The sequence below is a fragment of the Zootoca vivipara genome, chromosome 12, assembly GCF_963506605.1.
Source record: "Zootoca vivipara chromosome 12, rZooViv1.1, whole genome shotgun sequence".
Classification (NCBI taxonomy): Eukaryota; Metazoa; Chordata; class Lepidosauria; order Squamata; family Lacertidae; genus Zootoca; species Zootoca vivipara.
The window spans coordinates 28,920,906-28,947,408 of NC_083287.1; the positions used below are offsets into that span (position 1 = coordinate 28,920,906).

The 26,503-nt window shown below is 40.4% G+C and overlaps 1 protein-coding gene across 2 annotated transcripts in view; it reads left to right on the plus strand.

Annotated features, from left to right (window-relative positions):
- Positions 1-26,503, plus strand: part of THSD7A (thrombospondin type 1 domain containing 7A) — a 277,260-nt gene that overhangs the window by 184,026 nt on the left and 66,731 nt on the right. For both annotated transcript variants that reach the window (XM_035129456.2, XM_060280749.1), the window contains 4 exons: positions 10,525-10,716; positions 18,103-18,337; positions 20,067-20,182; positions 25,519-25,651. In XM_035129456.2, coding sequence (XP_034985347.2) covers positions 10,525-10,716; positions 18,103-18,337; positions 20,067-20,182; positions 25,519-25,651 — 676 coding nt within the window. The remainder of the gene's footprint in view (positions 1-10,524; positions 10,717-18,102; positions 18,338-20,066; positions 20,183-25,518; positions 25,652-26,503) is intronic.

The following is a 26,503-nucleotide window of genomic DNA, read 5'->3' on the forward strand; positions in this document are numbered from 1 at the left end:
TTCTTAAATTTAGACAGTGTCTACATGAGCATAAGCCTGATTGATGGTTGTAATATAAATGGAGATACATAGGATTTCCCATTAAGATACCTGAGAGTGGATTTGAGAAGATATTAATATTACATCCCAAATGCATACCCATTATCTTAGAATGATACTGTGTCACAGCATAACGACATGGATCTGGTGTGTGTGTGTGTGTGTGTGTGTGTGTGTGTGTGTAATTTTGCTCGTTTTAAAAAGTAAATGAAAACCAAAGCTATTTCAAATTCACAAAAACAATGCATAATATATACAGTATTATTAATATTTCTGGAATCAGTACACCATATAGAATGAAAAGGTGCATTTAACAACACTAAAATCTGCTTAACAAAACAACAAACAAGACCTGCTGGACAATGAATGAGCAGGTTTATTTAGCTCTCCTGGATACCAGCCATGTACCCAAGTACCCAAGTAGAAACAGAACTCAAACCCTTATAACTATATGAATTGAATTGAAAATGAATGGGGAGGGGGCATGGCTTTTGTTGCAGTCTAGGTAAAGGAAAAAAGGCCTGGCATTGCTGAAGGGGATCATTGGCAGCAAAGGGTCTGAGGCCAGTTAAGAATGGACCAGTCTGCATAGTGAAGGCACCAGTGACTAATAATAGCTAATAATGCCATTGAGCCACTTTGGATATTGTTCACCACCATTCAAGTGCAGTCGCCCTTCAGTAAGAACAGAGCTTCCTCCCTATCACCTGTCCTTAGTGTTAATGGACAATTTAATCCCCTCTCGCCAGCACTCTGTGGACAGACTTGTACATGGATTTCCCACCTTTCCTTTCGTTCACGAAGTACAGGAAGCAGTACACAAAAGAATCACTTACAGTAAAGGGAATATGCCATTCCTGAACAGCCTTTAAGTCCCCACCTATGTTGGTGGGAGGAACTGTGTGGAATTTCAACAAGCCCTTATTAAGCACTTGTTGTGGAGGGGGGATACTTTTCCTTCCGATTTTTTCTTCCTGGCCATGATTCATGTGTATGGCAGTGAGACATAGGAGTAGAAAGCAATTATTCCGCTTGCTTGTGAACAGTGCTTCTTCAAGCTTATAGATCTCTTAGGGATGGAATATATTACGGCTTATAATTATCTTTCCCTCCTTATAGTCTATTATCCTGGGAACAATATTTCAAGCAGCAGGGGATATTTCCTCATATCACAGTCGTGCTTGATTCTGTATACAGAATTATCCCGATTCTGCAAATATATTTTGAGCCTATAATTGTCTGATTTGCTATGTTGGTTAAGTCTGTCAACATGTGGCAGACATGCGCCAGAAATCCTTAGCTAATTTTAGCTTTCTGGCCTTTAGGGATACTCACAGCCCCTTCATACTTCATGGTGCGCATTGCGAGGTACCATTATATGTGCAGCAATCACATGATGTTTGCTCTCTTCCTCAGGTAGGATGTCCTGAAGTCTGCAGTTCTGTAATTGTGACAAGAAGTGAAGTTTAAACAAAACTTGGTTACACTGTTTAGTTTGTTTTCTTGTGGCATGCAAACAATTTGTCATTCAAAGACAAGCACAATCCCTGTTAAATATTCAAAAGTAATGCTTCGCAGTGAACATAAATACAACCATTGTTTTTAATTAATGTTATTGAAAACAGCAGTGTTTGTGGAAAATTAATGCATCAGTGTCCTGAAAATGTTTTCTTTTCTGAAATCAGTCAGTGTGAGGAGGTCCAAACAAAATGTCACATGTGACTGATTTTAGCATAGAGACATTTATTATATTTAAACAACTAGGAGGGGGAGGAAATATCCCAACCCCACCACCAGATGTAAGAAGAAGCCCTTGAATATTTGCCTTAATTGAAATCAGAGCTATTTTTACTTAGGCTTCTCAAAAGGAAATGACTTAAGAATTGTTGTTGTTTAGTCGTTTAGTCGTGTCCGACTCTTCGTGACCCCATGGACCATAGCACGCCAGGCACTCCTGTCTTGCACTGCCTCCCGCAGTTTGGTCAAACTCATGTTCGTAGCTTCGAGAACACTGTCCAACCATCTCGTCCTCTGTCGTCCCCTTCTCCTAGTGCCCTCAATCTTTCCCAACATCAGGGTCTTTTCCAAGGATTCTTCTCTTCTCATGAGGTGGCCAAAGTATTGGAGCCTCAGCTTCACGATCTGTCCTTCCAGGGAGCACTCAGGGCTGATTTCCTTAAGAATAGATAGGTTTGATCTTCTAGCAGTCCATGGGACTCTCAAGAGTCTCCTCCAGCACCATAATTCAAAAGCATCAATTCTTCGACGATCAGCCTTCTTTATGGTCCAGCTCTCACTTCCATACATCACTACTGGGAAAACCATAGCTTTAACTATACGGACCTTTGTCGGCAAAGTGATGTCTCTGCTTTTTAAGATGCTGTCTAGGTTTGTCATTGCTTTTCTCCCAAGAAGCAGGCCTCTTTTAATTTCGTGACTGCTGTCACCATCTGCAGTGATCAAGGAGCCCAAGAAAGTAAAATCTCTCACTGCCTCCATTTCTTCCCCTTCTATTTGCCAGGAGGTGATGGGACCAGTGGCCATGATCTTGGTTTTTTTGATGTTGAGCTTCAGACCATATTTTGCGCTCTCCTCTTTCACCCTCATTAAAAGGTTCTTTAATTCCTCCTCGCTTTCTGCCATCAAGGTTGTGTCATCTGCATATCTGAGGTTGTTGATATTTCTTCCGGCAATCTTAATTCCGGCTTGGGATTCATCTAGTCCAGCCTTTCGCATGATGAATTCTGCATATAAGTTAAATAAGCAGGGAGACAATATACAACCTTGTCGTACTCCTTTCCCAATTTTGAACCAATCAGTTGTTCCATATCCAGTTCTAACTGTAGCTTCTTGTCCCACATAGAGATTTCTCAGGAGACAGATGAGGTGATCAGGCACTCCCATTTCTTTAAGAACTTGCCATAGTTTGCTGTGGTCGACACAGTCAAAGGCTTTTGCATAGTCAATGAAGCAGAAGTAGACGTTTTTCTGGAACTCTCTAGCTTTCTCCATAATCCAGCGTATGTTTGCTATTTGGTCTCTGGTTCCTCTGCCCTTTCGAAATCCAGCTTGCACTTCTGGGAGTTCTCGGTCCACATACTGCCTAAGCCTGCCTTGTAGAATTTTAAGCATAACCTTGCTAGCGTGTGAAATGAGCGCAATTGTGCGGTAGTTGGAGCATTCTTTGGCACTGCCCTTCTTTGGAATTGGGATGTAGACTGATCTTCTCCAATCCTCTGGCCATTGCTGAGTTTTCCAAACTTGCTGGCATATTGGGTGTAGCACCTTAACAGCATCATCTTTTAAAATTTTAAATAGTTCAGCTGGAATATCATCACTTCCACTGGCCTTGTTATTAGCAATGCTTTCTAAGGCCCATTTGACTTCACTCTCCAAGATGTCTGGCTCAAGGTCAGCAACCACACTACCTGGGGTGTATGAGACCTCCATATCTTTCTGGTATAATTCCTCTGTGTATTCTTGCCACCTCTTCTTGATGTCTTCTGCTTCTGTTAGGTCCTTACCACTTTTGTCCTTGATTATGGTAATCTTTGTACGAAATGTTCCTTTCATATCTCCAATTTTCTTGAACAGATCTCTGGTTTTCCCCATTCTATTGTTTTCCTCTATTTCTTTGCATTGCTCATTTAAGAAGACCCTCTTGTCTCTCCTTGCTGTTTTTTGGAAATCTGCATTCAGTTTCCTGTATCTTTCCCTATCTCCCTTGCATTTTGCTTGCCTCCTCTCCTCCGCTATTTGTAAGGCCTCGTTGGATAGCCATTTTGCTTTCTTGCATTTCCTTTTCCTTGGGATGGTTTTCGTTGCTGCCTCCTGTATAATGTTACGAGCCTCCATCCATAGTTCTTCAGGCACTCTGTCCACCAAATCTAAATCCTTAAACCTGTTCCTCACTTCCACTGTGTATTCATAAGGGATTTGATTCAGATTGTATCTTACTGGCCCAGTGCTTTTTCCTACTTTCTTCAGTTTAAGCTGGAATTTTGCTATAAGAAGCTGATGATCTGAGTTACAGTCAGCTCCAGGTCTTGTTTTTGCTGACTGTATAGAGCTTCTCCATCTTTGGCTGCAGAGAATATAATCAATCTGATTTCGATGCTGCCCATTTGGTGATATCCATGTGTAGAGTCGTCTCTTGTGTTGTTGGAAGAGAGTGTTTGTGATGACCAGCTTGTTCTCTTGACAGAACTCTATTAGCCTTTGCCCTGCTTCATTTTGAACTCCAAGGCCAAACTTGCCAGTTGTTCCTTTTATCTCTTGATTCCCTACTTTAGCATTCCAATCCCCTGTAATGAGAAGAACATCCTTCTTTGGTGTCATTTCTAGAAGTTGTTGTAGGTCTTCATAGAATTGGTCAATTTCACTTTCTTCAGCACTGGTAGTTGGTGCATAAACTTGGATTACTGTGATGTTAAAAGGTCTGCCTTGGATTCGTATCGAGATCATTCTGTCATTTTTGAGATTGCATCCCATTACAGCTTTTTCCACTCTTTTGTTGACTATGAGGGCCACTCCATTTCTGCTACAGGATTCTTGCCCACAGTAGTAGATATGATAGTCACCCGAACTGAATTCGCCCATTCCCTTCCATTTTAGTTCACTGATGCCCAGGATGTCGATATTTATTCTTGTCATCTCATTTTTGACCACATCCAGCTTACCTCCACTCATGGTTCTTACATTCCAGGTTCCTATGCAATATTTTTCTTTACAGCATCGGACTTTCCTTTCGCTTCCAGGCATATCCGCAACTGAGCGTCCTTTCGGCTTTGGCCCAGCCGCTTCATCAGCTCTGAATCTACTTGTACTTGTCCTCCGCTCTTCCTCAGTAGCATGTTGGACGCCTTCCGACCTGAGGGGCTCATCTTCCAGCGTCATAACTTTTATATGCCTGTTGTCTTTGTCCATGGAGTTTTCTTGGCAGGGATACTGGAGTGGCTTGCCAGTTCCTTCTCCAGGTGGATCACGTTTAGTCAAAACTCTCCACTATGACCTGTCCATCTTGGTGGCCCTGCATGGCATAGCTCATAGCTTCTCTGAGTTATTCAAGCCCCTTCGCCACGACAAGGCATTGATCCATGAAGGGGGACTTAAGACTCTTAATTAAATGCAGATGCTGCTTAACAAGTAATTGACTTAGAGAACATGAATAGGAAATCAGTAACTCATTAAGTGCATACAAGTACAACTAACAGAGCCATGCAAGCTTGTCATGGTTTGATTGCAAAAAGTACCACCATTAAGTTACAATTCCATGTATCTGTTAAAAACATATAATGGTTGCTTCCTTTTTACATTTTTAGGTAACTATTTCAAGTATCGTACGTGCAAACATGTTCAAATGTGACAACCCCACTTATAGTCAAGGAAACGTGGCAGTATGAAGAGGTTTTGTAAAGCATACTGTGTCCAGAACTTTGAAATATTCAACGACAGAATGGTTATGCTATTATAACTCAATTTCCAAAATGCTTCTGTAGTTGAGATACTTATTATCCCAATGAAAAAGTATCATTTATGCCTATAGTTGCAACAAAACATTTCCATGCGTTTTATAAAATTTATAAAGTTCTTGGTATTCCCACCAAAGTTCAGCCTTTCTAGAAATCATTCATTGGCCTTGATGGTACAGCTAAGCACTTTGCTATTGACCCATAAGAAGAGTTACCAATATCATGGGCTATCAGCTTTCAACAGCAGTAAATTGGTCTGCTTTGTATTAAAAAGATGGTCATTACTGCTTCACACAAATGAGATGTAAATATTTCAGTAATTTCATATAAATTGACATTATGTTTTACATGAAGCTGTGTAAACCTTGGCAGCTACAACCCTCAACTCAAGGGCCTTCTGGGAGTCAGTGTATTCAGAGTTTGCTACACTCCATCAATCACTTATAGGCCCTAGAGCATGGCTTGAAGGCATCTGTAAACAGAAGTAGCATTGCGGTTTTCTTGGAAAGCAAAGGACAGTGATAAACTAGTTTAGTTTTCCCACCTGAGCTTTTTTTACCCTGCAAAATGCATATGTCAGCCATATCCACAGTTCGGAGATTTTATGTTGTAGCTCAGTTCCTTAACATAAGTAGAAAACATAATGGGTTTTTTCAGAGAGTGGGCTGGTTCCAGACTATGTATTCGGTAGTCCCACTGAAGTCTATGAGACAAGCTAGTCATGACTATCTCAAGTCCCATTGTTTCTATGAGACTACAGCATGTCTAACTGAGGCTGCAGTCCTCAGTGAATAAGCCCCACTAAGTAGCATTATAACACTTTCTTTCTTTCTTTCTTTCTTTCTTTCTTTCGTTCGTTCGTTCGTTCGTTTATTTAACAGCAAAAATGATGTATGCCAGAGGGAAAGTACCCATTGAATATTAATGTAGAATGGTGTTATTCTACAAAAACTAATTCTAAGCTATGTCAGAATGTTGATAAAACAGCAGGGCTTTGGTATACAGGTAGCTGCTAACCTACCACCAAATGTTGAGCTCGAGACTTAACAGCTTATGCCCCTTCACCCATTTCTACTTTTACAATTTCAAAGGACAGTTGTATTAAATGCAGCTGTACTGTGATATATATATTCTCACATGTGATTGATTTTCCACTCTTCACTATTGCCTCGATTAAATGGATTTCTATTTATTTTGTGTTACATGAAAATGATATATTGATATTATAGGCTCTATAGTAATTTGTTTCTGTATGTTACAGTGAAGTCGGTCAGTTATTTTCTTCTGCAAACTAAATATTATTGTCAGTTCTTTGACCAGCAACCCAAACTTTGTTAGGGGTTGGGCTGCTGTCCTTCATATATTTTTAAGGAGAATGTTTTCTTGATTGGCTTTTATCCAGTGGAACTGATGATCTTCAAATGGGTAGTGCATTTACAGTACCTCTTTTAGAAGGACAGAGGTATTTCCTAGTGACCTAGTCAGTTGCCTTTTTTCTTTTTCTTTTGCCTTGTCATGATTATATGGTTCTGTGATGATTTCAGCTGCAACACTAAACACGCTTATTAGGGAGTAAGCCCTTTTGAACACAGTGAAACTTACTGCACAATCCTAATCAATTCTGCTCAGAAGTAAATTTGGTTGAATACAGTGAGGCTTACTCCCAGAAAAGTGGGGCTAGGATTACATTGACCTGGAAATGCAACTCGCTCCAGTCAGGTCTACTGCCAATCCATTTAAGCCAGTTGTGCTCAGAGGCAGCAACGCAGTCAACACGATATACCATTAGCAGCTGTTCATTTATAATTTTTGAAGCTTCCTTCCACTGGTCTGATCCCTGGGCAGTGAATTTCTTCCCATCACTTTCAAGGTTATCCTGTGCCACCTGATGCCCAAGTTAAGGATAAATGGCAAATCCCTTGCTTGGGGAGCACATAGCAGGGCTTGTTAGAGACAAGAGACGGAAGAAGATAAGGTTTCACTTCAGTGTTATGGCTGAAAAACATGGATCCAAAGGAAGCACGGAAACGTAAACACTCACTCTCTCTCTCTCTCTCTCTCTCTCTCTCTCTCTCTCTCTCTCACACACACACACACACACAGAGAGAGAGAGAGAGAGTCATTGCATCCAATCATGTGCTACCATATTATGATAAAAATAAAAATATGATTCTATCGACAGTAGCTAGTTTCTGTTGGGATTTCTGCCAGTTGATGTGATTGGAATTACTTTCCCAGCAAAAGGCTGATTGGTTCCTGGTAGCATGCTACGCTGTGAGATAAATTGTGGGGCCCACAAAGGTTAAGCTGTTCATAAAACCATTAGTGAAATCTTAGAAACAATTTGATCTAAACAGCATAAACCCCCAAAGAGATGAAGTAACTGTTATAAAGCATTGCCTCATTCCATATTATTGCCTCTAGTCAAATAAGATGTGCCTATGAGTACTCTGGGTTTTAATACATCACTCCAATATGCATTTAGTGACTATATTTTTTTGCCTTTAGGCAATTTTGATTTATTTCTATTTTTTTGAAAAAAGAGACTTCGATTATGTGCCATCATATTTTTAGTACACCAAACTATTGCCCTTTGAGGAAAGATATGGGGGAATTTGCAAGCATAGGCATGAATTCCCTGTGCCTAAAACATCTCTCACTTTTTCTTTATCTCTATGCCAGCTACTAATATTCCTCACATCCAAAGCAAAATACCTGCCATCTTCCAACTTGTCTGTTCAGAAGCTTTTTGTTTTTTACATTTTTTGATGTAATAAAAGTAAGGCCAGAGGTTTGGAAGAAAGTAAATATGACAGTTAACATGATTTGTTCATCAGCTTCCATGGGCCCCAGAACATTCCTCTGACAAATAAATAAGCAATAAGTTATCAATATTGACAGCTGTCCTGAATGTGATAGCTGAATATTGTATTTTTTTTTAAAAAAAAATATTTTTGTTGTACCGTGGCCTTATATTTTATTGAACATCATTATGTTCAATTATATCACTGAGACTAGCTGTTATGGTGGAATGATTGACCTGTTGAACTGATCACAACATAATGAACTCCCTCTTTCAGTTTTTGTTGACCACTACATGTATTCCAGAGAAGTCTCAAAGGATAAGCCATACGTAATGCCACTGAATTTTTTCACCTATATAACCTGATATTCTGCTACTCACAAAATAAGGACAGTTTGTGCAGAGATTCTAAGTCTTCATGATGAAGTGGGACACCAAATATTTTAACTTTTTTTGATGTAAGAGTTTCAAAGGTCGACTCGTAAAAGACTTGTGGGAATAGCACTTTGCCAGTGATTCCCCTGGGATCCCATGCTTCTCTTAAGAGGTTTTTGCCAGTATCTTCCATCAGATGCATTTAGAAACCTCTTCTGGCTCCTACTAAAACTAGTTCTTCATTTTCAAGTTTTCCTTAACAGACCCCTGAATAGCTCCTTGACCTCAAATATTTCCAGTGCTCTTCGACAGGCTTTTCAGATAGTTGAGAGAAGAACTGAAAGAACGCTGTGCCTAACCCCATCTTGTAAGATGTGCTTATTTTGGGCATTGTACACAGAAAATTGTCCTGCTCATCCCTGAATATTTATATCCCACACCTAGACAATTTGCCTTAAAGCATGGTCGATTGATTTCAGCAGAACTTTGGCCAAACCTACAGTTTATAAAAGCCACCGGGTCACAGCCAAAGTGTTAAGAGCTTCCCCATACCTGCTTTGTAGGACTAGGGAAATTTATAACCAGATTTGCCAGATTAGCTAATTGGTCCATAGTTTGCTTAATTTGTAGTTTTAGCCTTCTGCACACTCTAATGTAAGGCTGCCAGTAAAATAAAAGAAAGTCTAAGTTACTTAAAGCAAAGGAAAAGGATGCTTTATGTTGCCAACTGTAAAGTTTGCGATGCTAGAGGCAGATGTGGAGTTGTCAAATTAAGTACCTTATGAGTCGCCCCAGTGACTTTCGTGTAATTTATCATAATTTATATTGCAATGCTATGCATACACACTCAGAAATAAGCACCGGGCATAGGATTGCACTGTAAGGAGCTGCTGTTGCTGCTGTCTCAATTATATAGATACTAAGGATGAGGAAGAAATTGGATTCATTTCCAGTGGCGGCTTGTATCTATTGGGACTGGTGGGGCAGAAGGCAGGAGGACAAACAGTAGGTGGAGCCTGAGTCAATGAGACGCAGAGCAAACTAATTTTAGTCATCCCCCCCCCCGGTATTTCATACTTTCTGAAACAAGATGTGAAACAAATACATCCTTTGAAATTCATGATTTTCTGAATTTTGCAAAGCAGATCTGCAGCCAAGTAAGGTGTACAAAAATGCAGATACTAAGGTACAATGTGCCTAAAATGCATATATTATTTTAAAAAGCATACAAAAATGTATTATATTAAGGAATATTGCCTTAGAAACGTGTATTTTGGGCAAAATTGAATATAATACGTGTGTTAGGAGAAATTTGCAACAAAATGCTGGTGAATTTTCATGAGGACTATAAGAAAAAAATCACAAACCTGACCTAGAAATGTGGAGAACTGGATTTAAGTTTGGAAAAATGAGAAATTGAGAGAAACTGAAATCAACAGAGTTGCCCACCCCTAATAGTTACTATTCACATTAAAATAATTCCTATCCTGAAATGTGGTACTCTTTTTTAAAGAAGAGTGTATTTTTCTTCTGTTCTTCTTGTTTTAATTCAGTTTCTTTTGCTAACACTGAGTCTCATCCTTTCACAGTGCAAATATGGACCTTTCTCTCATCACCACTTCAGCTCAACCTTAAATTAATGAGGGCATTTAAAGATTTTAGCATATTCTTAATAGCATCAAGCCACGGAGACACAATCACTTTGATAACTAATCGGATTACTTTGTTTTTACAAAACAACGAAATCTAATTTATTTGTAGGCCCATCTGGACTAAGACTGCTCAATTTAAGTTAAATTAGCAATGATAGACTGCTACTGGCCTTTTCTTTCCCAGGAGAAGAGGTTGATAGACAGCTGTGCAGAGATGCTATCTACCCAGTCCCCATCGTCTGTGAAGTTCCATGCCCAAAGGATTGTGTACTCAGCACGTGGTCTGGTTGGTCCTCCTGCTCACACACCTGCTCTGGCAAAACCACAGAAGGAAAACAGATGCGTGCTCGCTCCATTTTGGCATATGCAGGTGAAGGTAAGGTCACATCTTTCAGCAGTCTTGGCATATTATTATGAATTCTTAATGTTACCTTTTAAACATTTGCAGAAATAACAGGACAATTAGAAGGAAAGTGCAGCTTTAACACATTGTATTTAATATGATTCTGCACTACAGTTGGTATTTTTAAAATACTGATCTGCGTTTTCTAACTATGTCTTGCATTGTTAGTGTTTGTTTTACTGCATTTTGAGATAAGGTGGGTTTTTGTTTTGTTTTTGATAGATTTCCTTTAGAATTTAAGCTCCCATTTTCAAATTAAATCAGAATATGGACTCTCATGCTATGTATGCACATGTGCAAGGTCCCATTTTCAAATGAAATCAGAATATGGACTCTGATGCTACGTATGCACATGTGCAAGGTCTCAGAGTACTGTTAACAAATAAGATTAGCGTCTTTTATGTTGTTTGGGTGGTTGGCATGCAAATGACACCCATGAATTAAGGTGTTCTGCACAGAGCTAAACGACATGCATAAGCAGTTTGCGGGTTCTGCTTGTAATTGATATAACAGATACGCAAACAGCTACTCTATTGCTGAGTTAACTGTAAGAAAGCAAATTCTAGGTCTAATATAAATCAGAACAATATATCCAAGCCATTCAACATCAATCCCTGGCCATGAAAGGCCTGCTTCTAAATGGACTTTGCAGACACCACAACCTTGAAAATGGCTTCTAGACATTGCCCATACATAGCCATGTGAAGGCTTGCGCAGTTCCCTTTCTTTCCCCCCTAGTTAATTGCATCCTGATTTTGTGGAGTGTGCCTTGGAAAACAGAAGTTCCGTTGTATATACTTAACTTTTCATGGGCCACATACACCAAAAAAAACCCCACGGTTTGATTAGAGCCATCCAGGTCCAAAGGAGTGGTAAAGCCGAAATGAACGACAGGATAGGTTCATAATATTAGTATAGCTATACTATATTCATATTGGCGAAATAACATCCCTGTCAAGGGCATGGTGATTAACAGCTATAATTTCTCAGCATTTTGGAGCACAGGGGAATCGAAGGGCCTTAATACGATATGTTAAGCTAAAGGTTTTTTTGTTAGAGTGTAGTCTCAGTGTCTGGAAGTGAACACAAAGCCTGGTCCCAAGGAAAGAGAAGTTAAGCAAAAAGAAAACAAAGCAAAAAAAATAAGCTTTGGCGGAGAAAGGTAGAAAGGAATTTGAAAGCATGCTGAAAGTGAGGCTTTTGAGTTTGCTTAGTTCTTGCATCCTTTGTGGTGGCTGCATTTATACTATTCTGCTTCATATTGTGATGATCGTTGAAAGGTGTGCTACTTCTGGCATCCAGGCACCTTTTAGAGGTGTAAGAGTGGAAAAGGCTTCAAAAGACTATTGAGCACATATGGGAGATGCTTGAGTTCTTGGCTGTGAGAGGTGCATGTGTGATTTGTCCCAATGAATGATCTGGGGGCGCTTGAAGCTAAGCAGTCTTTTATATGATTTGTGTCTTTATGTAAACTATGCAATGCATAAATAATGAACAAATTCTGCATGGGAACCTGCTGGGAGCAACATGTAAAAAGCATGACACACGTACGAGAAGTAAGTTTTATCAAAAAAATAAAATAAAAATAGTTGCATGTGTGATTAAACGGATTTACTTGGACTGTTGGGACTGCATAGCATTTATGAATAAAAGATCCTCTGGAACTGTAATATCATTTCCAAAGTAGCTGACATGTCACTTTCACTTCTCAGATTAAATTCCGAACTGAAACTGTATCAGTTTAGATTATAATATTTAGGCTTCACTTCAATCAAATCTCTTGTCACCACCATGCCAGTAAATTTATTATGCAATTTTGCCATGTGCTGCCTGACAGAGAATGGCTGTCTCCTCACCTTCAGCAATGCACAGCTTTGTTTAAGCAATTCCAGCAGGACATACAATGTTTCAGTGGGAAGCAACCTACTGGAGAGCATTACCAGATTTGGATTCCCATAACAGGTTTTTTTTCTCTCTATGTCCACAACTCAGTTAGCAAAGAAGAAGAAGATGAGAGGTCAACATGAATCCTTTGCTGGAGAGCAACTTTGAAAGAAGCTCAAAAGTTGTAAACGTTAGGGATGCCGGATAATGTCGATTCAGTCTAGGATATGTTGTGAGCCCCACCTCATTGATCCAGTCAAACCAGTCCTCAAAACAAAACCTAGATCTGTGCTTTAGTTCACAGCTCTACAAACCTTTCTGAGGGCTGGTTTGACCATCCAGGGCTTGCTCTACCCCCCCTTTTGGGGGGCTTTAAATACTTATGCTGCTTGGAGAAGCTTCAAAGTGCAGCATCTCTGCATTGTCAGGAAAAAGCACAGCACATCATGGGGGCAGCCATTTTGTTGTTCATACAATCACAATCACTTGGTATTTTATGGGATAGTGGCAAGCCAAGGGCAAACCTTGACTACCATTCCTGGTTTATTTGGAGAAAAGAAAGCCTGGGTCCATACATTATGGAAAGGCGGACCATGGCTTAGCTCCTGGCAGCATGGCAGGAGCAGGAGCACAGGAGGAACAAAGTACCTACAGTTTTAGCCATGTGTAGCAGGATACTACTGCATGTTCACATTTAAACCATAGTTTAGTTTAACTATGGATTGACGTAACATGCATAATAGTCCTATATATGTACTTTAAAGTATATCTCACTATATTAAATTCCACTTTTCCTCCTTCTGCTATGCTTGGGCCACTTATCTGACCTGTTCTACTAGGGGACCATTGAGGGGCATGAACCCACCTCTATAATTCAACACTTCAGTTACCTTCTCCACCTACCAAGTCCTTGGCATATGGCGAGCTATAAATCAATTTTTCAAAAGCTTGTTGAACAGACTTTGACTTTTCCAGGCATGGGTTCTTTGGCTCCATGATTTATGAGACACAAATCAGTTCCTGAAATGTTCCATGCTTGGTGCTTAAATTTTCATGAAGTTAAGGGCTTGAGGGACATGCAGAGGCTATTTAAAAGTGGAAACGTAGGCCTTAAAATGCCTTTATGTTAAAGCACTGGGCATGAAATACATCCTTTTGGTACCCCAGTTTGGAACCCTTTGTGTATCCAAATATACTGCTGAATTTCAGCAGTGATTCTCTGGGAGATGGTGGAAGCCAAATTTAAATTAGTGCAGCTCTTGGAAGGTAGAATGGGGAATACTTTTTTGGATTTGGGAGAACTATGCCAGGATGCAGAAGCTGCTTTGTGCACTGCCAACACATGCCTAATCTCGATTGTCAGCAGAAAAGCCCTTTGGGCTGGAAGCATTTCAGTTGTAGATGCTTAATGGCTATGTAAAATAGTAGTGGGGATATGCTTATGTAAATCCAATAACTGAGGAGGGAAATTGTCATCATTCCCAAAGCAAAGGCTTATCTGTAACTTGGAAGGAATTCTCAATGTGGAAACTTTTCCTGATACAGTCAAGTACTTGCACCTCATTCTCTGCTTGTTTCGAAAAACAACAACTCAATAATTGATTAAAAAAAGATACTGATCTGCTCTCAGACGTCAAGCTAATTTCTTCCAGAGATCATGAAAAACATGGCCTGAATATCTAGAAAGACAATGAGCAGCATAATGCTACAAATGCTGAACAGAACCAATTTCAAATTTATACATGGCCAGATCTACTTGCAGATATCCTGGCATGTGGTCATCCATTACAAATGCTCAGCCTGGGCTTGATGAGTCAGGTGACCCTCACCTGTTCCAAGCCTCCTGCAGCTGAGGAATCACACACCTCCTCCCAGAGCTAGTGAGCCCCACCTGGCCATCTAGGGAGCTGAGCTGTGGGCCCTTGCCTGACTCAGCCTCCTAGAGTTCCCTTCCTGCTGCTTCCTACACCTCAGAACCTGCCATGTTCATGAAGACAGGGGGCCTTCTGGTGATGGGTCCTGCTGCTCTGGTTCCTGTGCACTGAACCCCCATCCTCTCGTCATCCTCTGTTGCCCCGTGAGTACTTCCTTCCCCACCCCCTGCTTGCCCTGGTGTGTCCCAGACCCAGCTGTGCCCCTCACCAGGATCCTCCTCTTCCTTGCCCGTCGTCCTGCCAGTTCATGACAATTTAACCCTCCCCTCCACCTTTCCACATTCTGCTTTTCCAGTCTAAAGCAAGTTCCTATATATCCCACTGTAGGTTTGGTTCTTAGTTCCTGACACTGCTTAGGTTTATTATTGGGAATGAGCTGTATTTCAGACCAGAAATCAAAGAGGCATTGAGTTGTTCAGCACTCTCTATAGTGTGTATGCATTTGATTCAAAGCTCCCATTTTAGTCTTGAAATCTAAATGGCTGGTTCATGAACCTTCTTACAGTCTTGTATATGCCTGCCTGGAATATATATATATATATATATATATATATATATATATATATATATATATATATTTGAAGGAAGCTTTTTCTGAAGTCTTATCACCAAAGTAATTTTAGGCCTGAAAGCATTTTGCCGATTAACTACTCTAATGAATCAATTAATGCTTTGATAGCAGATTAGCAACATAGTTCCAATTAACATTCAGTGTGGTTGTATGGGTGTTCTCCTTCAGCTGCTAATGGGTGTTAAGACCGATTAATTTTAGTTAATTGAATACAAAAGTCACTGGTTAGCATCCCATATATGTAAGAGAAAGATTGTGCTACCCTCTAAGACTGTTGAATGTAAGTTCTCCTGGATATATCTCTAGTCCTTTTTACTTGCTTGTAATAGTCACTTGTGACATAGAATGCTGTTCTAAACACATTTCCTTGTAACCATGTCCTGTTTAGATCAATGACATGCTGTGTTTTTACAACTTCATTGCTGTATAAAGGAGCAGCAGTTCTGAGATTTATAACAGTGCTCCTGGGTAAGGGACTGCATTGATGACTTCCACATCCATTAGGGTTGCCATATTTCAAAAAGTGAAAATCCAGAGCTTTTGGTTTTGCCCAAAGTTGTTGAGGTATTTGTTTGTTTTTTGCAAAATCTCAACAAGAAAATTGAGGTTTTATGCTATTTTAAAATGAAAATTGCCAAAACATGGGCTGTCATATGTCTGAATTTTCCCAGACATTTCAGTGATTTCAGCCCAGAAGCTGCTTAAGGTGGCTGAACGCTGGCTATGTCCGGAAAATTCTGGATGTATGGCAACTCTAACAGCCATGGACTCAGAAAGTGTAAGCAGACCTCAGAACAAAGCAAAAATATCTATTGCCTTGAAGAATTGCGTCCCGGAAGCCTTCTGACAGATACCTGTTCTCATGTGTGGCTGAACCATGACTGTTCGCCAATAAACATTGAGCTGAATGTAGCACTTGGAAAGGGAGCAGTAATGGACATAGACACAGAGATCCACATCTGGGGAGAAAAGCAATTGTTCAGTTAATAACAACACCCAGTGAGTTTTGTGGCACCTTAGAAACAAACATATTTTTATTTTATTCTTTGACAGGTTTTTGTGGCCCAGCAACTTCTTTGCCAGATGCATGGAATGTATCAGTGTTCAGATATATACAGTATCTGTATTTATATACACATAGAGAAAGATACATACAGAGGCGGGAAAGTAAAGCAATTCGGCCAAAAGGCTATAAACTGCAAGAAGCCTGTGATGTTTCTGTATCAAATGTATACAACATAAGCCCAGTGACCACTCGTGGCAGTAGAGATTGGAGATAACACAGCCTTCTAACTTTGTTGTGCTAACTGAAGGCAAAGCCTCGTTCTTTGTTTCTATTTGTTTAGTACTAAACTAACTTACTGATCAATTCTAGTTTGGCAATGGCATGGTAGGGCCTCCTTTGAAGTAGTCGGTTGAATAATGTTGGCCTTCTCACTGGTTCCTTCTTTTTTAGAAGGCTGGCGCTATAATACATACACACACAGTGTAAGTTTTAATACCAATACCCTCTACAGCCACTATGTCTAGCCCAAGTAGACAATCCTATGTCTACTTGGTTTGTTGTACTCTTTCATAATAAGTCCCCACAGTTCTACTCGTTCTACTCATTTGCCTCCAGGGCAATTAGGGCTAGATTCAGGGGCAGACATGCACAGCCCCCAGTGGCAAGAAGCCTCCCCAACCCCTTCTCAAAGACTCTGCCAACTAGTTTCTCTCTGGGTTCTTAATTTTTAATGTGCACACTGAGTGTGTGTTTGTGTGTTGGAACCGCTGGTCTCTCTAATGTGCATTGGATTTTTGTTTTATTTCATTTGACATTGCATACTAGATATAATAACAGTTACTATTAAGCAGCTTTTGGATAAGAACCCAGCATGCCCTCTGGCCAGCTGGTGTAAAATTCTTTAAAGGGGGGAGGATTCAGTGGTGAATAGTAAATATATTCTCATCTTCCCAACTTGCTGAGTTGCAGCATATACTTGCTGTTTGTAAATAGCCAAAGTTCATCCTAATAGATCCCCAATAGATGGCCACTCAGTCTTTGCAAAGAATGACCTACCACCTGCCAAGGTAGTCCGTTCCACGGTTGAACAGCTCTTGCCATTAGAAAGCTAAGGTCAACCTGAAATAGCCTCCCCTGCAATTTCAATAGGCTAGTTTTGGTCCTGCCATCTTCTCCGTCTTCTTTATGACAGCCTTTCAGATGTCTGAAGACCATCCTGCCGATGCCTTCTGTTCTCCATACTAAACATACTAACCTTCTGTTCTCCATACTAAACGTGTCCAGCTCTTTTAATCATTCCCCGTTGCTCTTGGCATTTTCAATTGTGCGCTGAGTGAGAAGGGCAGTAGAGAATGAGTGGAATATGAGAGCAGAATGATGCATATTTCCTATTAATAAGCCAAGATATGTTACATCCAAACCTGTGTCTTAGGCCTAGACTAGTTTTGAAGGGGTAAACCTTTATTTGGGCTGTGTTCAGACTGTAGGTGGGGGCCCACGTGATTGAATGTTCTCTATTAAAAAGAAACTCCTGCCCACAGAAAACTAGATTTCAGGGAGAAGGCTAGGCTGGAATCTTTCTTCCCTAGTTTTCTTTGTGTGCAAGGGCTGATTTATTTTCTATATAGAGGAGCATTTGGACATGTGAGAGCCCCTAACCTGCAATCTGAAGTATCACAGTCCAAACAATTGTAGGCTTAATACAGTGAGAACTATGACATAGTACAGGGAAAGGAACCTGTTGCCCTCCAGATACGTCCACCAGCCTCAGCCAGCATAGACAGTGGCCTGAGATGATGGGAGTTTGTGGTCCTCTTCCCTGTACATCAACACATTGCCTTCATTAAAATTTCATACTCTGAGAACAAAGAAGTGAATACCAAGTTTGTTTATTGAGCTTGTTTTTCCTAATTTGTCGTTGCAATGATTTTCCTCCCCTGCCACTGTGCGCTTGCTTTTTCCAGGAGGACTTCAGTGCCCAAACAGCAGTTTGCTGCAGGAAACACGCAGCTGCAATGAACATCCATGCACAGTGTATCACTGGCAAACAGGACCTTGGGGCCAGTGTGTAGAGGATGTCTCCGTGTCGGCATTCAATTCTTCTGCAGGCTGGAATGGAGAGGCCACCTGTGCTGTTGGAATGCAAACAAGGAAAGTCATCTGTTTGAGGGTCAACGTGGGACAAGTTGGACCCAAAAAGTAAATATTGAAATTGAAATTCTGGTACTGAAAACCTTGATTGGCCGAACCTCCTAATTATTTGCCCTGTTTCCTTTTTTTCTGTGTAGCTCCATTATAACATAGTCTACTAAAATGTGTTTTGTCTGAATTTATAATAAAAATGAATGTAAGAATCGAGTTCCAGCTCATGCAATCGCAGCGTCTCTCAGAATTGTCCATGGTTTCCAGATTTGCATAACAGATCATACTGTTTACATTTTGCTGTTTGAATAATACAAATAATAAGTTAATGGTGGTATATAAGGAGTGCAATCTTGCGAAGCAAAAAGAAATATGTTGCTTGATCCCTTGAACCACCATGCTAATCTTACTTAAAAGTTTTTAAATAGGAGGAGATGTATGTGAAAGTGTAAATGAGAACCATGTTTTAAACTCTCCTTAATAGAAATGATTATTATGATATGATAAGATCAATATTATTGGCATAACTTTCAAAGTAACAGACCAGCTTATATTACTTCAGTTCAAATTGACCTTGAATAAGGTGGAAAGCCATAAATAGAGGAGAGAATGGACGGATATAGTTATATAGAGCTATAATCTCAGTAGCTTGCTTTAAAGGCAAGATAGCAACTAAATGCAAATGTATAAACTAGGTGAAATCGGGCATGGACATTGAATGACCAAGCCTTTTTATTTATACGTTATTGGTGAGCATTTTAGGGTGTTTTTACACTTGCTTTTAATGTTTTTGCTTTTGCTTTGAGTTCACCTTTCTGAAAAAGTGGCCAATAAATATTTTAAATAAATAATATGGATCATTAAAGCATGGTCAGATGACCAGCTGTGGTAGGAATAAGACAATAGATCCACTATATGATGTCAATTTTGTTCAAAGTTTCTGATAATCAGTGACACATGGTGAAATTGCAGCTCACCTCCTGGATGGTGAGCGTTTCATGTGTTTCCCAGGAGCTGATTAGATGTGGATTCCTCTTCCTATTCATGCACAAAAAAAGAAGAACAGCTAGTTCGTGTGTGTGTGTGTGTGTGTGTGTGTGTGTGTGTGTGTGTGTACATGTGTACACATGCACACCTATAAAGGAATCATCCCCACTCAGTTATGCGATAGGTTTGGTGAAATGACAAATTATACAACTTTAGTATTGCTAAAAAATACATAGGAAGCAGAATTCCTTTGGTACCTCACTGGGATAACTGAAAATCAGGTGGAATAGCTCTCTTGTCATCATTCAGCCCTTCCTGTGGCTTTCAATGGAGAGACACTCTGTACTGTTAGGATGCAAAGAAAGTCATCTGCAAGGGAAGGTCAAAGTGGGGAAAATGAACAGTGTATATGGGCCATTCCCCCAATACTGGTTCTCCTGAACTCCTTCTTGATTGGGTCCCCCCCCCCTAAGTTCACATACATCTCCCTGACAATGTTCATGCCAGTACAGTGGTATCTCGGGTTGAGTACACAATCCATTCGGCACCCCAAAAAGTACTCAACCTGAGCGGTGCTTTAGCACATGCACGAAGCCCCGATAGAGTGCTTCTGTGCACGCATGCAGCGTGCAGAACGCTTCTGCACATACATGCACGCTGAGTACTTAACTCGAAAATACGCAACCCGCAGCGAATGCAACCCAAGGTATGACTGTATAATAGTTTTTAGTGCCTGCATTTAATGTGGCCTCCCACTTACTTTTCATTCTACAGTATCTTTTGTCACTGCCCATTTTAGGTGTCCTGAAAGCCTTCGCCCTGAGACCGTTAGACCTTGCTTGCTACCCTGTAGGAAAGACTGCATTGTGACACCTTACAGCGATTGGACACCATGCCCTTCATCATGTCAAGAAGGTAATTGTAAAAACCAAAAAGAGAGTGGGAAGGGGGCGGGCTTTGGCAAACCTAATCGCCCTTGAATTCAATGTGTTTTCAGTGAGACACAAAACAATTTCAATCCCCTCTGGATTGTGTTCACTCAGTCATCAATGTTTATTTTAAAGAAGCTTGATTCACCATGGTTACTGTGTGGTGCTCATCAAATTTGGATAAAAAATATTTAAATACAGATTTGGATTTGCGACGAATGTCCCTCTCTCTATTACTAAAATGTGACACCGGAATCCAGAGGTGAAGCCACACACACTCTTCTCCCGCCTCCTCCGAATAAACCCCTTTATTTTTGTGGGTTTATAAGTAAAGAGACTCTCCTTCCAGCTCACGTGGCCTGGTATCAAAGAAAAACTCTAGGCTGTTTAATAGAATAACCTCCTGCCACCAGTAAAGGGTCTCTCTCTCGGCTTGATTCCCCCTACTGTAAAAGTTTGCCCTTTCCACGCTGGCAACTTGTTGACACCCCAGGTTATCTTTCTAAGCCTCCTCAGTGTTACTCTAAGACACAAACTTTCGCCTCTTTTCCTGAGGTTTGTCCTCTAATGAGTTACCACTTCTGTGAGTCCCGATACCTTGCTGGAAAAATAATGACGATACTTCTTGGCACAAAAGAGAAGAATTTTATCAACCTTAGACCATAGTTGTTTCTTTAACTTTTCATGTGTTTATAGATTATCGGTTGTAGATAATCTCTGTCAAACATTTAACATTGAGCCTTCCTGAACCTCATCTAGATCCCCACTATCCTGGCCTCTCAACTTTCTTCTTCACACCTACCCACTCCCTCTCCCTCTCCTCAACTGACAAAATAGCTGCTCCCTCCTTTTAAACTCTGAACAGTCCCGCCCCCACCAGAATGTTATGTCAGTCAGGCTGGAGGTGGATTAACTCTTTTGCAGCCAGGTAGGAATAAATATTTCAAAACCGTGTCAATCCGTTACAGGGCCCAAAGCAAATGGAGGCCTCCGTCTTGTGGTGGGGCCTCTACCAAGACTACCTTTCTCCTATTTGCTGTGTTGGACTCTTTACAGTAGTTCCTTTATCACATGATATGGGAGGAATAGCCCTCTTGCCCAGTGCTATTTTTCTAGGAAAAGAGGTGCCAAAACTCACCATGAACCTTGTTCTCTCATAATGGCAATGGCGCCCACCTGATAGGTGCCAGAACTGAGTTCCAGCAAGTTCCAGTTGAGAAAAAAGCCCCTGCTCTTGCTTACTGTGAGGAAAGAAATAGTGCTGATAGCATACATAGCTGGAGAAGCATAATGACTTCTGTATAACTGTGGGCAGAAGGACAGAGAGCAGCTTATAGAGCAATACTGTGCCCCAAAACATCATTTGCAGGCGTGGGACACCTCTGTGCCTTAATTCAACATCAATGCCTTCAAAACTTCCCAGACAATGAAGCCTTCAGAGAACTCTCTGCATAGATGGAGTCCATAAATGAGCAGATCACATGTATTTAATGATCGCCTGGCTCAAGCTGTTGTATGCTATGTGCAACGGTTACTATGCTTAGGTTTCTTTTTTTATTCAATAATATCTTATTCATTCAATTGCTTTCTTGCCCTTTATCTTATATCAGGCATCCCCAAACTGTGGCCCTCCAGATGTTTTGGTCTACAACTCCCATGATCCCTAGCTAACAGGACCAGTGGTCAGGGATGATGGGAATTGTAGTCCAAAACATCTGGAGGGCCGAAGTTTGGGGATGCCTGCCTTATATGATCTCCGAGTGGGTTGTTGTTGTTGTTTAGTCATTTAGTCGTGTCCGACTCTTCGTGACCCCATGGACCAGAGCACGCCAGGCACTCCTGTCTTGTACTGCCTCCCGCAGTTTGGTCAAACTCATGTTGGTAGCTTTGAGAACACTGTCCAACCATCTCGTCCTCTGTCGTCCCCTTCTCCTAGTGCCCTCAATCTTTCCCAACATCAGGGTCTTTTCCAGGGAGTCTTCTCTTCTCATGAGGTGGCCAAAGTATCGGAGCCTCAGCTTCACGACCTGTCCTTCCAGTGAGCACTCGGGGCTGATTTCCTTCAGAATGGATAGGTTTGATCTTCTTGCAGTCCATGGGGCTCTCAAGAGTCTCCTCCAGCACCAAAATTCAAAAACATCAATTCTTCGGCGACCAGCCTTCTTTATGGTCCAGCTCTCACTTCCATACATCACTACTGGGAAAACCATAGTTTTAACTATACGGACCTTTGTTGGCAAGGTGATGTCTCTGCTTTTTAAGATGTTGTCTAGGTTTGTCATTGCTTTTCTCCCAAGAAGCAGGCGTCTTGGGTTACTTTATACAATCACATCTGAGCAATACAGCAAGTGCACGCTTTGCCCAATTCCTGGATCCACAGCCAATTCCTAGATTCCTGGATTTTGCTGGGATTCAGCCTGAGTTTAATGGTCCACATCACAGTAGTCCAGCACTTGCACAGCCTGTTTTGATGACACAGAAATAGAATTGAATGTCATCTGCATATTGATAATATTGCACCCCAAATCCTCCAATGACCTCTCCCAGCAGCTCAATATAAACGTTGAAGAGCATCTTTGTTTATAGTGTGCCCCGCCTGAGGGCTTGAAGTACAAAACTGCACTTAGTAATAACATGGAAAAATTAATGTAAAACATACAAATCGCTCACCTTCTGGCATAAGCCTGGCCATCGAAACCGTCCTGTTTTGATGTGCATAGGTGTGGGTGCGAAGCCATCACTGCAACAATGTTTTCACAATTTGTTTTCTTACTGCTCTTCTCTGCTTTTCTTTAATTCTCTGTGTTCTGGGTAATATCTTTGTTGGTCCCTTTTGACTTCTTTGATCTTTTGATTAGAAATCCAACAGACAGGGGCCTCCTACATTAGTAGGTCCAAAATTTTAAAACAATGGGTCTATATATTTCTCCTATCAACTCACCATGCATTTGTGACTAGTCTTGGTATTAGTTGAGCTTCTAGGAGGGCCACATTTAAATGAATGGAGAGTTTGTAATACAGCAGTATTTGATGAATTGCACTTTAGGGACATGCAGGGCCGGCACGTCCATTTAGGCGAACTAGGCAGCCAAAATGGAGGGGGCGCTGGCCAGCCCGCCACCGTCCGCCTCCACTGCACCTGTCACCTGTTGAGCGGCTTCAGGCTTGCCTCTGCAAAGCTCCGGAGGCGCATGGGGAGCATGAGCCTGGGGCCACCTCGCCGCGCCTCTCAGCTGTTTTTTTTATTTTTTTATTTCTAATTTTTATTTCTATTTTTTCTACTTTTTTCTATTTTCTATTTCTATTTTTATTTTTTCTATTTTTATTTTTTATTTTTTCTATTTCTATTTTTTATTTTTTCTATTTTTATTTTTTCTATTTTCTATTTTTATTTATTTTCTATTTTTTATTAATTTGGGGGGGGGCACCAGAAGGTGATCTCTCCTAGGGCGCAAGAAACCCTAGCACCGGCCCTGGGGACATGGTCCAGAGGTACGGGTGGCTTCTGCCCTCCTTATAAGCCATTAAAAATGCCTGAGCAAAGCTTTCCTTACTTTTATGCATTCCTTTTGCCTATTTCCTTGGAAGATGGGAATAAGAAAAAAGATTGGTGCTAGTGGTTTCTTTTAAGGTTTTGGTTTGAACCAACAACTACACGCAAATTATAAGTATCTTATTTTAGCACATACTGCCAGATGTTTAATGTTTACTGCATTCTGTAGCAATTCCACATTCTGCATTGTAATTATAGTTACAGAGCATTTTTTTTCCTACTGACTTAACGTTGCCCGGATATTTCTGCCTTATCCCTTTTTCTCTTTTTGAGTTTATCGGGAAGCATTCATCTTAATATGCACGATCCTAGCTGCAGTCAATAATTTAATACCTCGTTCATGCGTGTTAATCCACAGGTTCACTCATTGCCACCTACATTCAAAAGGCATGGGACTGTTGCCCTGAAAAGATACTCTTTATAGTTCACAGTTAATGCTCTGTGTTGGGGTTGAGGGGACGGAGACAAATACAAAGTCACTTTTACTGTTGTTCTAGTTGCTGGCTAGAGTATTCCCCAACTAATAAAGGATTAGACAGATTAAACTTGTAACCTTTTGAGGCAATAAAGAGCATGTGGAGCCTGGGAGGTTTAATATGATGGGAGGGAGAGAAACTGAGCACACTCCTTTCAATAGGACAAATACAGTATAATATACAGTGGGGCACATCTGTTGTTCTCTAGTAGCACTGTGGCTCTTTCTTTTTTTAAAAAAATAACCCTACATACTAAGATGTGTAAACTGGAGGGGGAAATAGCATGCCAGTACTGTAAACATAATGAATCAGTCCAATTTGTTCAAGATTGCAATTCCATAGCAGTGGAGAGGAAAAATAAATCCACCTAACATGCGACAATTGCAGCCTTAATTTGAATCAGTAAGTTTTCAATGCTTTTCTAACGCTGCTGCAATGAATTTTGCTGTTCTAAATGCAACGTATTTATTTATTTAAGAGTTTTCTTACCTGCCCTTCATTGCAAGGTCCCAGGGTCGTTTACAACCATATAATCATACAATATTAAAATCCAATAAACCAATTCCTACTCTACTCTGAGCAGATAATAGATACGGTAATTGTACCTAATTCATATGCCAGTTCCGAATTTGGGTTTTTCAATTCCTTCCTTATATGGTTTGTCAAGGCCAGAATTGTATTGATTCAGTAATTAGTTATTTTTAAATTAGATTTTCAGTTATGTAATAAAGAGAATATATATACACAACAGACAAATGAAATAATACAACTATAACACACACACCAAATGAACTGGGTGTGAGATCAAGAGCTTACTGAAATACAATCAAGTTGTAGAAAAGGGGAAGTCCATCTGCATAGAGATGAAGAAGAAAAGTCTTACGGCATCTATATATTTTTGGCTGTTATATAGGACTGTACTATCGATTCAGTAGTTGGCTGATACTTTAGTTTTTGTTGCTGTTATATTACATACCCTTAGAAAAAGCTTGCATATCTGAATTTTTTGAAAGATGCATATAGTATTTTTGAGCTCTGAGGAAAATACATTGATGCCACCACTATATTGGGATTGCCAGAATTGGCCAAAACTTTCATGTATGTACAAATACGTTTCAAGATGCTATATTCCTCTTCACGTACACAGCAGAAAGCTTGAAGGTTTCAACTTCCTAGGTGCTAATCTGTTCTATACTGTGTATTTATGCAGCTATTTGCTGTGATCTCAACATGATTGTTCAACTTTTGTGTGTGGTCTGAGGAGAGTAAAGTGCACTGTATGTTCATTTGCAGGGGATATGAAAGTGACGAAACAATCTCGGCATCGAGTGATCTTGCAACTCCCTGCGAATGGTGGCCGAGACTGCCCAGATACTTTGTATGAAGAAAAAGATTGTGAAGCTCCTCCCGTCTGCTTGTTTTTCAGGTGATGCTCTTAACAGAAGAGTCCATTAACTTTTATCAGTGTAGAGTTTCTGTCAAAAAATAACTTGTTTTTGTGAGATTTGTATGTATTCAGGAAGTGAGGGAATTACCGTAGTCTTCTATGAGGAATCTACCTCAGATGTTTTGTACTCCAGAGCTTCCTACTTCTAGCTTTTGTATATTACGTTTCAACAAGTGGTATTTGCAACAACAACAAAAGCAGCATTCCATTCTGTTTCATCTGCCACCATATTTTCTATTTCCCCCAAATTGTCAGTCAGCATTCCATGGTCATTGAGCACTCTCAATCTTTCTTAAGCTGTTGTTGGAGTTTCCCACTTTCACAGTGAATTTTCTAAAGGTATTTTTGTATTTCTGCAAACCTGTTGATAGCTCCCTCAGGTGTGCAGATCATGTTGCTAATGGCCACATAAGTCCTGGCACTTGGAGAATGGAAATTGAATTGGCATATTTGGTGATGACTGTTCACAGCCTCATAATTTTGGGGGCTGTGAGGGGAGATGAAAAATTGTGTTAACTTTGGAAAACAAAGCAACTTACTTTAGTTAGTCATTGTGGAGAATATGCATCAAGATTCTGTCTGTGTGGCAGGCCTGCTCATATATGATTGAAAACCAAGAAAACCAAAACCAATCATATATGCACTAAATATTTCACATTTTAATGTAACTGCACAACTGTCCATCTTTACATATGAATTTCAATTCCAGAAACTGTCAGATCATGGGGTTCCTTTAGCAGGTGTTAGGGTCATTGTGAGCTGAAATCGAGAAATCCTGGATTAAAATCTAAACTCAGCCTTGATCTTCAGTACGTGACTTTGTGGTTGATT